This window comes from Thermobia domestica, chromosome 4 (assembly GCF_964235325.1).
Source record: "Thermobia domestica chromosome 4, izTheDome1.hap1.1, whole genome shotgun sequence".
Lineage (NCBI taxonomy): Eukaryota > Metazoa > Arthropoda > Insecta > Zygentoma > Lepismatidae > Thermobia > Thermobia domestica.
The window spans coordinates 15,975,853-15,993,624 of NC_137457.1; the positions used below are offsets into that span (position 1 = coordinate 15,975,853).

Genomic DNA, 17,772 nt, shown 5'->3' on the forward strand with positions numbered 1-17,772 from the left:
GCTTGTTGCAGAATCTGAAAAGAAAATCAATAAAATGTTAGAAAAAATGAGAAAGGGCTTTGAAGAATATGGGATGAAAATAAATGTTAGAAAGACAAAAGCCATGGTGATTGGAACGAAGGGGTCTGTGTCAAATATAAAAGTAGGAGGAGAGAAAATAGAACAAGTGAATAGTTTTCGATACATAGTGTTCTTAGTAATGACATGAAATGCGAACGTGAAATAAAAGCAAGGATAGGAATGGCGAAAGAAGCCTTTAAAAGAAAGAAAAGTCTGTTTTGTGGGACCTTGAACAAAGAGTTGAGAAAAAGACTCATAAAATGCTTCGTGTGGAGTGTTGTACTGTATGGGGCGGAAACGTGGACATTACGTAAAGGTGACGAAAATCGACTGGAAGCCTTCGAAATGTGGGTGTGGAGAAGAATGGAAAGAATTAGTTGGGTCGAGCGGAAAACGAATGCGAGAGTGTTAGAAATGGTGGGTGAGAAAAGAACACTTTTAGATATTATTAGGAAGAGGAAGAGAAACTGGTTGGGACATTGCCTAAGAAGAGATTGTATTATGAGGGACGTCCTAGAGGGTATGGTGGCGGGAAAGAGAGGGAGGGGGCGAAAGAGACTACAATTAATGGATGATATTAAAACAGAAAGATCATACGCGAAGACGAAAAGGTTAGCGGAGGACCGTGGAGCATGGAAGCTTCTCAGCTGCGGCAAGTGACCTGCCAATAAAGGCAGAATACCTATGATGACCACTGAGTATTCAGCACATTCCTATATAATATTCATAATACGCAGACCTCAGAGAACGTTTAGAGGTACCTGAAAACTTTAATCAGGTTTTAGTTCATAATGCGGTATCTTAGTGATTGCATTCTTAATTTTGTTCGTGAGATTGGAATAGTTAGTTTGTTCCGAGGTTTCATTTTAATACTTTTCCTGTCGTGTGTTACTGTCATTGCTTTTTTTTCTTTCTTTTTAATACTTTGTAGTTGTCTCTCCTATATTTTACTGTTTTTTCTTTTAGAATTTTCACGTTCCTTGTAAATTCTATTTCGTTTTCAGAAGTTTTACTTTTAACTTTCAATACCCGAAATGTGCTGGCCTTTGGTGTATCGTGACGCTCTCAAATAGACCCGCTGCAACCATATTAAACATCCAATAATCAATCAAAAAGATGATGTTTTCCAATATCTTCTACCGGTGACAGATCGACAGCCATTAGACTTCCCATATTTCCACACAGCATAGTTTTGTTAAAATACAAAGATTGGAAATGTCCGAGTGGGCCAGAGAGTGAACTCGGGTGTCACGTTAACCTATATGCTATGTAGTGCTTCAGCTACATATGCATTTACGACATATAGTATAGTATTGTTTGCTTCTTTTCATTCATTCGTTCGTTCTTTTCATTTTTCGCTGTCCTTCCTTCCTTTCTTTGTCTTCTGGCTTGTTTGCTTGATTGCTTTGTTTCTTGTCTGCTTTTGTGCTTTGTTTCTTGCTTGCTTGCTTTTCATTCATTCATTCATTGTAATAATCAAGTATTGAAGAACGATGAACAGTTCTGTTTCTGGTATGGAGGATGCATTGTAAAGTTATGGACATGTACGACAGAAGTTGACGTACTTCTTAATATACTAGACAAATTATCTTTTTATCTTCGCCAAATTTTAAATTTCTTAATCATATATTACAAGGAAGTTGTCTCCATTTCAGGTGAAAATATACATGATTTGGTGCAGTATTAATGTGCATACGTAATGTATATCTGTTTTTCTTTACAAACTATTAAAACATTTCAAGATATTTTCAACTTCACATTCAATTTACCTAAAAGTGAAAATGCAATGTTACATTATATTGTGGAAATGTAATGCCCAAAATAAAAGTAGCATTAATGGCATAAAAGCAGAAACTAAATTTACCTATTACCCATTAATTAGAACACATTCCTTTCGTTTTGTAATATGAACAACCGAAGGTCGTTCGGTTGGACCGAATGAGGAACGACATTACCATCTGGAGAACGGTGCTATAGCGACACGTTTGCAGTAATATGTTTGAAATTGAAGGTGGCTGTTTGTCCTTAAATGGCTCCTAAATTAAACCACCAGACTCGTTTGCAAGGCTTTTTAACGTATTGTGGAAAGGGTATGTCATGACCCTTTTGTATACTCGTTTTTGCTACACATACTTAGTGAAACAGTCGGAAAAATAGTTACATGCTGGGGAGAGTGCAGCGAAACCTATTCTGGCTCGTTACACTGTCTTGGAGTTCATAGCGGAACAGTTGCATATGAAAAGGACTCCAAGAAAAATGTCACTCGAACTGCTACAGGGGATTCAGCGACTGGAGTGCTAGAAAAATCCACCAATCCAAGGCGCAAAAGGCCACCGATTCGTCACCTGCAACTGTGAACATAGCTATTTGTAAGCGGATCCGAGTGACGTGCTTTCTTGAGGCTCACGCCACAGACAGTTATCACAATGGATAAACCATACATTCATTTACTGCTGGTGTTCACATTCAGGCGCTGACATATTGTGACAGATACCAAGGCAACTGCAACTTCGTTCGCCATTGCCGGAAAAATTTTCCGCTTTGGTTCAGGGTTATTACTGAATGCAGATAGCGGGATGTTGATAACACGCAACATCGATGAAAACGCGTAAGTGAATGCAAGATGCGTCCAGGAATATATTATGGCATCTACCTTTTGTATCAGCATCCCACAGTTGTACAGTACAGACATCAACTAGTGAAAGATCCGTATGGACAAGGCTTCAAATCATCCCGTTAGAATATCTGTTTTTGTCAGGAAGTATAACGACAATTCGTGTTATTTCTTTTCAAGACTCCTGTGAATAGCCCTGATGCCTATAGAATGCATTTCTGCGGCTTTGGCATATTGAAAAGACGTCTCCAACATCGGCGCAATGGTACTGGTCTTTGGAAAGCTTTTACCAAATTCTCTTCGTCGGAATTTGCCTGAATGGAAACTTCATTGTCAGGCGATTGTCCACAGTAATGGGGGTCCAATAGAAAACCATCGATGGTGCGGCAATGCTTCTCATAAAGCGAATATTATTCAAAACCGGTCCGATGTAGACCGAACAACTTTCTGTATATTTTTTCTATGATTGGGTTCGTCAGTTTGGCTATTGTATTGGTTGTACCACTTATTAGTGTGAATATTTGGGAAATTAGAGCTTCATTTTTGTGCGAAAAGTTCATGACTGGTGACTGCATGTTAAGAAAAACAAATACAAGAGTGGTATAAATAGCTTTTACCAAATTACTGAACGAGGAAAACAGAAATTGGACAGTCAGCTCAGTACAGTTTCTGGTACACTTTCAGTTCTGTTCTATTTCATAATACGAGGTGTGTTCAAAAAGTATCGCACCTTTGGTTGGCAAAAATACATTTATTGATTTGGAAATCACAAATACTAATTCCTTTCGAAGTAATCTTGGTAATGCCCACACTTCTCCCAGCGCTCCCGCCATTGTTGGAAACACTTGTGGAACGCAGTTTTAGGAATGGTGAGCAATCATGCTGTCGCATTCTGCATGTCGTCTTCTCGTGAGTCAAATCGGGTTCCTTTCAACGGCATTTTCAGCTTGGGAATAACGAAAAGTCACGCGGAGCCATATCGGGTTAGTAGGGAACCTGACGACACATAGGAATGTTGGAGCTCCGATTGATTGGTTTCCGCGTGGGTATCACGAAGCTTTTGGCAAAATTTGATGCAATATCGCTGCTCAAGGTTTTCTGTCATTTTACAAAAAACTGAAATCCGACGACCACTCACTACACGTCTTCACTCATTGGCCAACTGCTAGGGACTGACGGACTCTCTGCGGACGGGAAAATATTCACAACTTCGCATGAGTGTTCCCTCACAGAAGAAAGTCTTCCGCACTTCATTGGTTTACGGAAGAAAGAAAAAAAAAAAAAAGATTGATACTTTTTTGAACACACCTCGTATTTCATCATTTCTAAATTTTTCTTCTTAATACGAGGATTATTTTTTGAGTAAGGTCTGTTTTGCACTAAAAACGAAGAAGTGAAAATCTTTTCAAAATCATACAGTTCACTACTTCTCTACATAATTTCCTTATCAGAGTAAACATTTACCGTAGGAAACGACATTTTGTATATCTCCATAGAAGTCTTCCGTGTACGATGATAGCCAGTTATTTATGGTCGTTTTCACTTTATCATGTTCTCATTTTAGACTGTGTCATTACATTGACACCATATATATCACACATCCTGGTGATGAATATTCCCATCTGTCATGCTTTTGCTGTTAGGAACCGGATGGGTAACCAGTGTTTCACTCACGAGAGCCCTCGATTTTGTAAAACATATTCACGTTGTACTATACGTCTTATAGATTGGCATCATGAATGTAGATGGCGTCCGATTGTACGCAAGGAATGCCAGGAGCCTTCACGTACATCATCCTCATGAGTACACGAAAGTTCAAACGGACCTTACTTCAAAAATAACCTTCGTAGATTCTAACAAACCGGAAAGTATCATTGCCCGTTCCTTCTAAATTGTAATCAGCCTCTTGATAATAGTGGAGCAGACATCGAAGCTACGTAGTTCATCCTTAGTACCCTAAGAAACACGGACATAATGTTTTTCAGATGTAATTTTCAAAAAGTTCTTCAGCCCATTTACTACAATACTTTACAGAGAAATTAAGTTTGATTTCAATGTAAACAGTCCGTTGAAAGTACGGAAGATGAAAAGTGTAATTTGTTAATGCCATGAAATCATCAACTAAACTGATAGTCAGGGATCTTTGTTTCTAGGTTCTCCAGCAGCGATCCTCGGGAGATCATTGGCTACCACGACTTAGACGCTCCAGATGACGTGGATCTCTTCTAGTAACAGGTCATTATCAGTAATTGTCTCTCGACCAGTCTACCACAGAAGTTAGCCATACTCTGTTTATTTATTTAGTATTGTTTCGATGAATATTTCAAAAGCATCCCAAAAATTAACTTACACATGTGAAACATTAACGATATATTCTACTTGTTCAGTCGTTAATTTTTGAATATGCAACAGTTTTCGAATATGTAAATTTTTGAATATGTAATTAACGAGAGAGTTCAAACCATTTCCAATATATTAATTCCAGAAATTCATCCTTTGGATTTTAATATCTGCCGAAAATGCAAAGAAAACTGTAAAAGTACGTGAATAAACATTTCACTGCAAAACAAATGTGTTTGCAAAAACTGAAATATATATATCTTAAAGCGTAAACATTGCTGTACTTCTTTACATAGCAGACGTTAGTCTCAATGTGACACCAATTTTTTAATATCCGTATGATAAAATTCGTTCGGCTGAGTGCCAAACCATAACGCACAGCTGTTATGACTTAACTTTCGTTACGGAATCGAGCAGCCGAGTGTTACTTCAGTGTTCGAAAAGATGAAAGTCTGAGGGTGCCAAATTTGGACTATATAGTAGATGCATCGTAATATACAAATTCCATGACGAGTTTTTCGAACACGGTTGTAGAACATGGAAAGAGAACGCGTATTGCCATGTAGAATGGTAACCTTCCTTCCCAAAGACGTTTCCGGCGCAGAGAAACTCGGAAATCCAGTGTGGTACAATACGCAGCAGCATTGACAATTTGTTCTTTTACTGGAATATCAGCTAGAATTACATCCTGGTTGTCTCAGAGCAAAATCTTTTCTGCGGCGGGATTCTTTTGAATTTCTTAAGTGGTGTCGAGTATGTGTTTTCACAGGCGCTTTTGTTAATGAAACACCCACAATTAGTCACAGGTAACAATTAAGTCGATTTGTCTTTGAGCTTTTCTTCCTGCCACTTAGTGATATGCAGGCGCTTCCTGGACGAAGTTGTTTATAGTCTTAGGGAATGTCCAGCTCATATGCTATTTGAAATGTTGCTCGCCATGAATTACTTCATTCACAGCACCAATATTCGCTTACATATGGAATGTGTGCTGCTGTCTAGAATAGGTTTCATTGAACACATGCACTCTGTTTTGAACTTTGCACACACGTTTATTAATGCTACACACTTTTCACCATACGTTGCACATAACTCACGATAGGTTTTTGTTTGTGTTCTTTCGGTTATAGAAACTCGATCACACACGGCAGTTCCACCGTTTTGAATTTCTTAAATCGAGGTGACAGTTTGAAACAACTGCCGTCAACGTACTCGAGGTGCGTATATGTGCCATCTCGTTGAGAAGTGAAATCAGTGTCGTACATAAGGGGAAGGAAGGATCAAGATTTAACCATTTCCCTTGAAGAAGTTTACTATGGACAAAAAGCATTTACCGTACTTATACCCTAAAAAGAAATGAATTGGAATTTACCTCCCCCTGACGAAATTCTGTGTATGCCAATGGGTGAAATAAGATACTTCAAAACTATAGATTTCAGTTTTTGTGAATCCTTTTTGTTTTGCTATGAAAAATTTACTCAGTCCATTTTCTTTCGTATTTTGTGACAAACTGTTTAATTAATTGGTTTCTACTTTGGAATTAAGCATAATCCTTAGAGTAGTTTTCATCAGTATTCAAAGAGTTTTTAAATTAAAGCAGGAAAGCAGTAGAAGTTTATTTGATTAGTACTTGATGCCACCTATGATAAAAAATTAATATATATATATATATATATATATATATATATATATATATATATATATATATATATATAAAGAATTTAATTTAGGTTTATTATCTGGTGCGTAATAATGCTCTCTTTGTTATGTGGTGAAGTTGATTAATATTGTTAAAAAGGTTGAATGGCATATCTGTGGTGGTCTGGTAGGGACTAGCTAATCAGGGTTGAATTCTGTTTTCAGATGAACGGAAACCAAACATCCTGCAGAAGCGCTTTTGAATAATGATGTCTTACTCAGTTTCATAATTTCAGAGTTTTATCCTGTGAATGCAGCAACCAAGAATATAATTACTTTTTCTTTTTCTCAGAATCAGGCTCGAAAATTTTTGCTGCTTGAAGGCAGAATTTCGTACCCTGATTAGGTGGTCCTTTCTGTTAAATGTTAATATTTATGTTAATAGCGGCCGTTTGCAGGCTCTACTCAACTAAAGAAGAGTTTAATATTTCTCAGTTGTTTATTTTGTATAACGTTGGTAAATTTGTTGATCTTTTGTATGGAAGAATTTGTTTTTAAAGTTAATATTTTACTAATTTGAGTATCAGAGTTTTTTTTTTTTAATTTAGTTTTACATATTAAAAAAATCCCTTGTGTGTAATGGCTAGTATGATCACCATCTGCGACATTTATCCACGTTAAGTTCGCAGTAAGGGATTCAAGTTTTCCTACTTTAAAACCAGAAATAAATATATATAGGTAATATTGTCATCAGGTTTACGTTGGATTTTTGTTGAAACCGTGATTGACCTTGATCCCAGCTGTGGGAGGTGATGTAACTCATAGTATACAGAGAGCCCATAATTTATGTATATGATGTTTCGAAGACTAATAAATACAGCCCGGATTTATATGCAAAATGCATGTTTATAGCAACGTGCTGAAACGTATGGAAAGTATTTTTTCTTTCCGATGGACTTGTAAGGAATCGTTTGAGACGCATATGATAGCGCATATTTTGAATGAAATTCGATGTGTATGCATATTTCATAAACTTTGCAGGATAATGCATATTTTCGAATTTTATTGCTGCATACTAAGCATATTTCAGAGTATATCACAAGAAAGTAGGTTATATTTAAAGTGAACTGAATCACTTTGTAAAAGCAGATGTAGAATATATATTTTTTAAAAGCGCTGAGTTTGTTGCTCATAATCTTTGGTAAATTCACTTTCGATTGCTGCTAACACTGCATCAGATAAACTTTGACAAGTATTAGGCAAAAATCCCGGGTACAAAACAATCTTTGACATTGCAAATGTACACAATGATGAAAACATGGAATTGGTTGGAAGAGGACCTAATATACAGGAAGACATTTGGTGCTTTTCAATGCACCAGTGACTTCTGCTGATGTAGAAAGGAACTTTTCGATCTACAAAACGCTTCTTACTGACAAACGCACAGGGTTTACACAAGAAAATCTAAGAAAGGTGTTCATAATTTATTGCAGCAGAGGTCATTAAAGTCAGATATTTTTGTGAAAAATTGAAATTTTATTTTCTTAGTGTGTATTTCAGTGCATATATTAGGTTTTTTAATGCATATTTTTGATATTTTTCGTGCATATTTGCATGCATATCTCGGGGTTGGTTTGTGCATGGAAATCCGGGCTCTAGTAATAAAGAAACTAGTAACATAACGTGAACATAAACACATTACTCTCGTACCTTCCTTTACAAGAATTTTAATCTCTGTTCTCCATGGCATGATCATCAATGCACCATCCAAATCCATACATGCTCGCAGACGAAGAACAACGTTGTTACAAGCAGCATGACAAACCCGTACAGGTATCCTGTGCAACTCTTCTGTGATGGTTTCCCGTAGGTCGGCAAAATTGTGTATGTAAATTATACACGTCGTCCTTATACCATATAAGAAAAAGTCAGGTGGTTCAAATCAAGAGATCGAGCTGGCCATTCCATAGACCCACGTCGACCGATCCAGCGGTTCGGGAATGTTTCGTTCGTTCACGCAGTCCACCCTGTCTGGCATACACTAACGAGTGACCGTTATCCCACTCTCAGGCTACACAGTGTTGCCATATCGAAACTTTTTGTCCAGGATTACAAATATTATAGTTAGTCAAACATCATGTACATAATTATGGGTTATTTTATATATATATATATATACATACACCATGCCAAACGAGACAAAGTTGCATTAAACGATCGATATGAATGACTATTGTAGTTCGCAAAAAATTCTTCTTTCCAAACTCTTAGCCAGCTGCAAACTAGTATACGCGTCATAATCATTTGAGAACTTTTTATCGCTTTTCACTCGCATTATTTCTATCGTATGCACTAACTAACTTTTATCGACTATGAAACTCGGAGGTTGAATGCCGCATTCACAAAAGCTCTCCATTGACTTCTGTCTTTAGCCAATTACATCCAGTTCCTACTTTGTATTCTTATTTCTACGAGATCTAAGCGATTATTTCTACGATATTGTCCTCCGTCTGCGCGTCCTCCGTCTCCTAATCATCGTTTTCCGATTGCATTTCCAGTTAACACTTTGAAAGCGTTTCTACTTCTATTCTGGCTACATGATCTGCCCACCTGAGCATCTTAAACTTGATGACCCTAAGAATGTTTGGTAAATGGTATAAATTATTTACTTCCTTGTCATGAAGTTTCCGCTATTCCCCGTTCTTTATCCTCTTTGGTCCGAATATTGGTCTTGGGATTTTATTTTCAAAAACTTTGAATCTGCATTCTTCTCTCAGAGTAAGCGACCATGTTTCGCAACCATACAACAAAACAGACAGGATTATCGTTTTATATATATTGAGCTTCAAATTCCTCGACAGCATTCGCGACGACAAAAGATTTTGAACTGAATAATAACAGGAATTTCCTGTTTTCCGTCTCCATTTAGTTTTTTCGTGGGTATGGTTTTTGGTCTGTTAACATTGATCCCAGACGTTTCAAAGTATCCACTTTGTCAAAAATATTGATATTTTGACGCATCCATAATTTGCAATATTACGACCGGCGAACTTCCATGTATTTAGTTTTCTGTACATTTACTTCCAAACGCATGTCCTACAAGCGTCTAATAAGACCTCTGCATTTTTGTCGATTGTTCTTCTGTCATTCCGTATTATATTACATCAGCAGCATACGCATAACCTGGTGAATACCATTCAGCTCTAGGCCCTGGTTGCTATGTTTGATTTTTCTTATAGCGTATTCCAGAACAAAGTTGATTAATAATGGCGACATCACATCTGCTTGTTTCAGCGATTCTCGACGTGAAAGCTCGTGGACAGGAATGCTGCTACTCGGACTTTACTTTGAGGTTCATTTAAACACATCTTAATTAACCTAACTAGCTTTCTCGTTATTCCAAATTTTATAAGAATGTTGTGTCCTATGCACTTCTATATTTTCTGTCGGAAATAATACCTGAGTATATTGTGTTCTAAACTCAGTTTTATAAAATATGAACCCAGAAGATTACCAATGAATTCCCGAATTCCTGATAGATTTCAAGAACGTACAATATAAGAAGTATCGCGATGTAGCCTCGACACACAAACTACGTGAATGGAAAAGTTCATGCTGATCTCTCTCGACATGCAAGAGCAACTCAATATGTAGGCTGTCAGGGTTGCCAAGCCAGTCGAGCAGAAAGGATTAAAGCTGTTTTACAAAGAGGAGCCTTCAGTTTAGTGGTTCACGAAGAAGCTTGCAACCTTGTCAGGAGTTTGTTAGGTGGCTTTTTAAGTACATCAAATGGCCGCTGAACATGTCTTTTCAAAACTATTCTTGACTAATCCTGTCGTCAAAAACAGTTTATTATAACTTGCATAAACAGCCATTACTGCACTAAAATGAGTGAAAGATGAGCAGATTCCGGATTTTTTTTTCTCATAAAAAGCTGAAGAGTTGTGAATTCTCGCGTGAGAAGGCAGCACATGAAGTTCCTTTCGTGCCTTCAGGAAGAAAACACAGAAATGATACTGTTGAGGCAAACAACAAATACAGGGTGTCCAATATAAAATGCAACCCGGAGTTTGGGATAGTAGAACTTCTGAACCTGAAGCGATACATAAATAGTGGTTCTACCAAAATGAAGCTTTGTTCATGCATATATTTTTAAACTAGAAAACAACGATTGAAGTGCACTAGGAACCACACAGTGTTGCTAGATATATATAACTGAAGGTGTAAATAATTTTATTTTATTTTTTTTTTTGCTAAATATTTAAATTAACTCATACGTATGGATGTTCTGTCGTTAATTTTCAGTTTGTTTAGTTGGAGTAGCTAGGGAACTATGGAGCAGAAAAAATAATTTTTCATTTCCACCCATAACTAATCGGATGAGGCCTCTGTAAGGGGGAATTAGGGAAATCGTAGTTTTCATAAATTAACACTCTGAATTAGCAACATTGCTGATGTTTCAGTGCATCAAAAGGTGTGTTAAGGATCTGTCTACATTATGCAATTCCTGAAAACAATGAAAAAGAACTTTGAAAGTATCATGATAAAACTTTTAGTTACATGCACCCGGCAACACTGCTACTATCACGAAACGAATTATCAGCTCTAAAACGATGGTGGGAGTTCCCCCTGTTTTGACTCGAACACTGGTTTACATGTTTCATCATGTTGGCAGCAACTTTACGAAGAGTAGGAGTGTTAATGTTCTCAATGGCACTGCGAATGTTCGTTTGCAGGGCTTGTATTATTCCAGAATTGTTCTTGTATACCTCTTGCTTTAAGTAGCCATATAGAAATGAATAGCACTGTTTTCTAACACCTTCTTCAGGAACTCATCTCATTTCTAAAAAAAATTGACCTTGAACAACTTTCAGTGTACAGTAAACAGTGATGAGGTGAAAAAACAAATGTGATAATTTAACTTCTTTTCAGTAGAAGGCTATTGTTCTCATAGTGTTATTTCAGTAAAAACGTCTGTAGAAGATCTTTATGAAGACTTTTTAATTTTGTGCTGGTTTGTAGAAATTTTACTTAATTTTAACGTGCACTGTTCGACGATACCGTTACAAACGTAAACCTATGATTGAGCGCTAATCGTTATTGTATTGGGTTGGCCCATAAATGTTTTCATTTTTTTTTTTTTTAAGTGAGATTTTGCATGAAAAATAAAATGCTGTGCCAATGCGTATTGTTATTCGATAGGGGATTATGTGCTCTCAAAATGGTGTGTTCATATTCTGTTCTTTTCAGGTCATTAAAATGGAGTTTCAAGTCTACAGAAAAGAGCGTTTTCGACACCTACTGATGTTTGGGTTTAATCGAGGTGTCAAAGCCACAGAAGTTGTTCGAGAGATTTGTGAAGTTTATGGCGAGGAATCGCTGCTTGTGTCCACGTGTTGACCGATGACGGGAAAGCAAACCGGCGGCAATCGTGGCGTGTTGATTCTTGTTGTTGTCGGTCAAAGCATGCGGAACCCTGCGCTCAACTTTTGAACCTTTCCCATCGAGTGAAGATGACGCTCTGTAGTACTGTGGGAGCACTCCATTATCTCCGCCAATTCCCTTGTTGTTTAGCGTGACGCTGTATAGTACTGTGGGAGCACTCCATTACCTCTGCCAATTTCCTTGTTGTTTGGCGTGACGCTCTGTAGTACTGTGGGAGCACTCCATTATCTACGACAATTCCCTTGTTTAGCGTGACGCTCTATAGTACTGTGGGAACACTCCATTATGTACGCCAATTCCCTTGTTGTTTAGCGCGACGCTGTATAGTACTGTGGGAACACTCCATTATGTACGCCAATTCCCTTGTTGTTTAGCGCGACGCTGTATAGTACTGTGGGAGCACTCGATTATGTACGCCAATTCCCTTGTTTGGCGTGACGCTCTGTAGTACTGTGGGAGCACTTCATTATCTCTGCCAATTCCCTTGTTGTTTGGCGTGACGCTGTATAGTACTGTGGGATCACTCCATTATCTACGCCGATTCCCTTGTTTAGCGTGACGCTCTATAGTACTGTGGGAGCACTGCATTATCTCTGCCAATTCCCTTGTTGTTTGGCGTGATGCTCTATAGTACTGTGGGAACACTCCATTATGTACGCCAATTCCCTTGTTGTTTGGCGTGACGCTGTATAGTACTGTGGGAACACTCCATTATGTACGCCAATTCCCTTGTTGTTTAGCGCGACGCTGTATAGTACTGTGGGAGCACTCGATTATGTACGCCAATTCCCTTGTTGTTTGGCGTGACGCTCTGTAGTACTGTGGGAGCACTCCATTATCTCTGCCAATTCCCTTGTTGTTTGGCGTGACGCTGTATAGTACTGTGGGATCACTCCATTATCTACGCCGATTCCCTTGTTTAGCGTGACGCTCTATAGTACTGTGGGAACACTGCATTATCTCTGCCAATTCCCTTAGTGATTGGCGTGATGCTCTATAGTACTGTGGAAACACTCCATTATGTACGCCAATTCCCTTGTTGTTTAGCGCGACGCTGTATAGTACTGTGGGAGCACTCGATTATGTACGCCAATTCCCTTGTTTGGCGTGACGCTCTGTAGTACTGTGGGAGCACTCCATTATCTCTGCCAATTCCCTTGTTGTTTGGCGTGACGCTGTATAGTACTGTGGGATCACTCCATTATCTACGCCGATTCCCTTGTTTAGCGTGACGCTCTATAGTACTGTGGGAGCACTGCATTATCTCTGCCAATTCCCTTAGTGATTGGCGTGATGCTCTATAGTACTGTGAGAACACTCCATTATGTACGCCAATTCCCTTGTTTGGCGTGACGCTGTATAGTACTGTGGGAACACTCCATTATGTACGCCAATTCCCTTGTTGTTTAGCGCGACGCTGTATAGTACTGTGGGAGCACTCGATTATGTACGCCAATTCCCTTGTTTGGCGTGACGCTCTGTAGTACTGTGGGAGCACTCCATTATCTCTGCCAATTCCCTTGTTTGGCGTGACGCTGTATAGTACTGTGGGATCACTCCATTATCTACGCCGATTCCCTTGTTTAGCGTGACGCTCTATAGTACTGTGGGAGCACTGCATTATCTCTGCCAATTCCCTTGTTGTTTGGCGTGATGCTCTATAGTACTGTGGGAACACTCCATTATGTACGCCAATTCCCTTGTTGTTTGGCGTGACGCTGTATAGTACTGTGGGAACACTCCATTATGTACGCCAATTCCCTTGTTTAGGGCGACGCTGTATAGTACTGTGGGAGCACTCGATTATGTACGCCAATTCCCTTGTTTGGCGTGACGCTCTGTAGTACTGTGGGAGCACTCCATTATCTCTGCCAATTCCCTTGTTGCTTGGCGTGACGCTATATAGTACTGTGGGATCACTCCATTATCTACGCCGATTCCCTTGTTTAGCGTGACGCTCTATAGTACTGTGGGAGCACTGCATTATCTCTGCCAATTCCCTTAGTGATTGGCGTGATGCTCTATAGTACTGAGGGAACACTCCATTATGTACACCAATTCCCTTGTTGTTTAGCGCGACGCTGTATAGTACTGTGGGAACACTCCATTATGTACGCCAATTCCCTTGTTGTTTAGCGCGACGCTGTATAGTACTGTGGAAGCACTCGATTATCTTTGCCAATTTCCTTGTTGTTTGGCGTGACGCTCTATAGTACTGTGGGAGCACTCCATTATCTGTGCCAGTTCCCTTGTTGTTTGGCGTGACGGTCTATAGTACTGTGGGAGCACTCCATTATCTACGCCAATTCCCTTGTTGTTTGGCGTGACGCTCTATAGTACTGTGGGAGCACTCCATTATCTCTGCCAATTCCCTTAGTGATTGGCGGGATGCTCTATAGTACTGTGGGAACACTCCATTATGTACGCTAATTCCCTTGTTTAGCGCGACGCTGTATAGTACTGTGGGAACACTCCATTATGTACGCCAATTCCCTTGTTGTTTAGGGCGACGCTGTATAGTACTGTGGGAGCACTCGATTATGTACGCCAATTCCCTTGTTTGGCGTGACGCTCTGTAGTACTGTGGGAGCACTCCATTATCTCTGCCAATTCCCTTGTTGCTTGGCGTGACGCTGTATAGTACTGTGGGATCACTCCATTATCTACGCCGATTCCCTTGTTTAGCGTGACGCTCTATAGTACTGTGGGAGCACTGCATTATCTCTGCCAATTCCCTTAGTGATTGGCGTGATGCTCTATAGTACTGTGGGAACACTCCATTATGTACACCAATTCCCTTGTTGTTTAGCGCGACGCTGTATAGTACTGTGGGAACACTCCATTATGTACGCCAATTCCCTTGTTGTTTAGCGCGACGCTGTATAGTACTGTGGAAGCACTCGATTATCTTTGCCAATTTCCTTGTTGTTTGGCGTGACGCTCTATAGTACTGTGGGAGCACTCCATTATCTGTGCCAGTTCCCTTGTTGTTTGGCGTGACGGTCTATAGTACTGTGGGAGCACTCCATTATCTACGCCAATTCCCTTGTTGTTTGGCGTGACGCTCTATAGTACTGTGGGAGCACTCCATTATCTCTGCCAATTCCCTTAGTGATTGGCGGGATGCTCTATAGTACTGTGGGAACACTCCATTATGTACGCTAATTCCCTTGTTTAGCGCGACGCTGTATAGTACTGTGGGAACACTCCATTATGTACGCCAATTCCCTTGTTGTTTAGGGCGACGCTGTATAGTACTGTGGGAGCACTCGATTATGTACGCCAATTCCCTTGTTTGGCGTGACGCTCTGTAGTACTGTGGGAGCACTCCATTATCTCTGCCAATTCCCTTGTTGCTTGGCGTGACGCTGTATAGTACTGTGGGATCACTCCATTATCTACGCCGATTCCCTTGTTTAGCGTGACGCTCTATAGTACTGTGGGAGCACTGCATTATCTCTGCCAATTCCCTTAGTGATTGGCGTGATGCTCTATAGTACTGTGGGAACACTCCATTATGTACACCAATTCCCTTGTTGTTTAGCGCGACGCTGTATAGTACTGTGGGAACACTCCATTATGTACGCCAATTCCCTTGTTGTTTAGCGCGACGCTGTATAGTACTGTGGGAGCACTCCATTATCTGTGCCAATTCCCTTAGTGATTGGCGGGATGCTCTATAGTACTGTGGGAACACTCCATTATGTACGCTAATTCCCTTGTTTAGCGCGACGCTGTATAGTACTGTGGGAACACTCCATTATGTACACCAATTCCCTTGTTTAGCGCGACGCTGTATAGTACTGTGGGAGCACTCGATTATCTCTGTCATTTCCTTGTTGTTTGGCGTGACGCTCTATAGTACTGGTGGAGCACTCCATTATCTCTGCCAGTTCCCTTGTTGTTTGGCGTGACGGTCTATAGTACTGTGGGAGCACTCCATTATTTGTGCGGGGACGCGGGGGCTGAGTGGTAGAGTGTTCACCTGCGGTGCTTGGGGTCCCTGGTTCGATCCCAGCTCGCGCCATGTGGACTTTGTGGTGGACAAACACCGTGCTCGTGTGTTTTCTCGGTGTTCTCCCGTTTCCTCCCACTTTCTTCATTCCACCATTTCACTTATTTCTCATTGTCTCTGTCTCCTTTAGCCTAACCGGCATAAGCGTAGGACGTTAACCTTAAAGATTTCATTTCATAAAGATTTTCCATTATCTCTACAATTCCCTTGTTGTTTGGCGTGGATCTTCGTGAATAAGCTGATTTAGTAGTTTCTCATCGAATTGAACGAGACGTCCGGTGCAATTGACGTCTTCGAGGCCAAAATTGCCATCTTTGAATCGCTTAAACCAATGTTGAGCCGTCCTAAGAGGCATCGTTTCTTTGCCATAAACTTCACAAGTCTCTCTTAACAACTTCTGTGGCTTTGGCACCTCAATTACACGGAAACATCAGCAGGTGCCGAAAATGCCTTTTTTTTTTTTTTTTTTTTTTTGTGAACTTGACTTTATTTTAATAACCTGAAAAGAACAGAAAGTATATCAGCATAAAGATCTGAACACATCATTTTGTAGAGAACATAATGCCCTATCGAATAACAAAACTCACATTGCCACATTTTGTTTTTCATGCAAAATTTTCACTAAATTAAATATAAAAATAAAAAACGCAAACACTTGTGCCAACCCGATACGTTGCTACTTCGTAATAAGTAGGCTAACTATGTACTGCATAATATAAACGTTTATATAATACATTGTTTTTTTTTTTTTTTTTTTTTTTTTTTTTTGCCTTCGAGAAAAATACTTTTTTTTCCATCTCGACTCGGATACTCTGACAATAATAACTTAACTGTTTCGAAAACTTTGATACTTATACTAGCACATAGTAATTTTTATTACTAATGAAGTGATTGATGTATTTTCAGAGGTGACTATCGGCCTGTGATTCACTACCGTGACCTGGATGCACCGAGGGAGCCCGAAGAGTTCTAAGAGCATTCAGTGTGAAGAGAGGAAACAAAGAAAAGAATGAACTACTGTGAATGATGAAGTCCGGGAAAGCCAGGAGAGTGAATTTTTTAAAAATACCGTCACATTTTATTTGTAGTCATTTCGTTTTGAGTTGTCGAGTGTGTTGGAGTGAGTGAGAGAACAAAAAAGACTTTTTTTCCATTATTTTTAACTGTTTTAATGTAAAATTGAACCTCCTGTAATGGTGCGTGTATATGTATTTTCTTACCACTTTCTTCAGTATTCTATTGTGAGTGTATTGGAAAGTGAGAATGAAATTTACGTATTCCAAGCAGTTAGTGGTAGACTGTAAAGCGAATTATAGATGAAGAAATTGGACACTAGAAGATAAAGGCACTATTGAAAAAAGAGTCGTAAATTTCGTGGTCGTATTTAGCGATACTTTATTTTTGTTAATTGGAATTAACGTTCCAATAAAGACATTATGCGTACTTAATTTTGTTGTAATTACCTTAAGAAATTAACATGCCCATACATGATTCACAAATTATTTTACATTAATCAACAGATTTTGAGAAAATTAACTTCTATGACATCATTATCCTTATTCGAGAGCAGAAATAAGGTCATGTTTGTGATATAATCGTCTCTTACTTTCTTTACATTCTCTGATATGTCGTGTAGACTAAAGAAGACTGAAGATTAAGAAAT

At 39.3% G+C, this 17,772-nt stretch overlaps 1 protein-coding gene across 8 annotated transcripts in view; it reads left to right on the forward strand.

Moving 5' to 3' along the window:
- Positions 1 to 17,552, forward strand: part of Ars2 (arsenic resistance protein 2) — a 126,950-nt gene extending 109,398 nt beyond the window's left edge. For 6 of the 8 annotated variants that reach the window (XM_081755280.1, XM_081755286.1, XM_081755287.1 and 3 more), the window contains 2 exons: positions 4,828 to 4,909; positions 17,016 to 17,552. In XM_081755280.1, coding sequence (XP_081611406.1) covers positions 4,828 to 4,903 — 76 coding nt within the window. In that variant the 3' untranslated portion in view covers positions 4,904 to 4,909; positions 17,016 to 17,552. The remainder of the gene's footprint in view (positions 1 to 4,827; positions 4,910 to 17,015) is intronic. The other 2 variants (XM_081755283.1, XM_081755282.1) reach the window with 1 other exon arrangement.
- Positions 17,553 to 17,772: the final 220 nt, after the last annotated feature.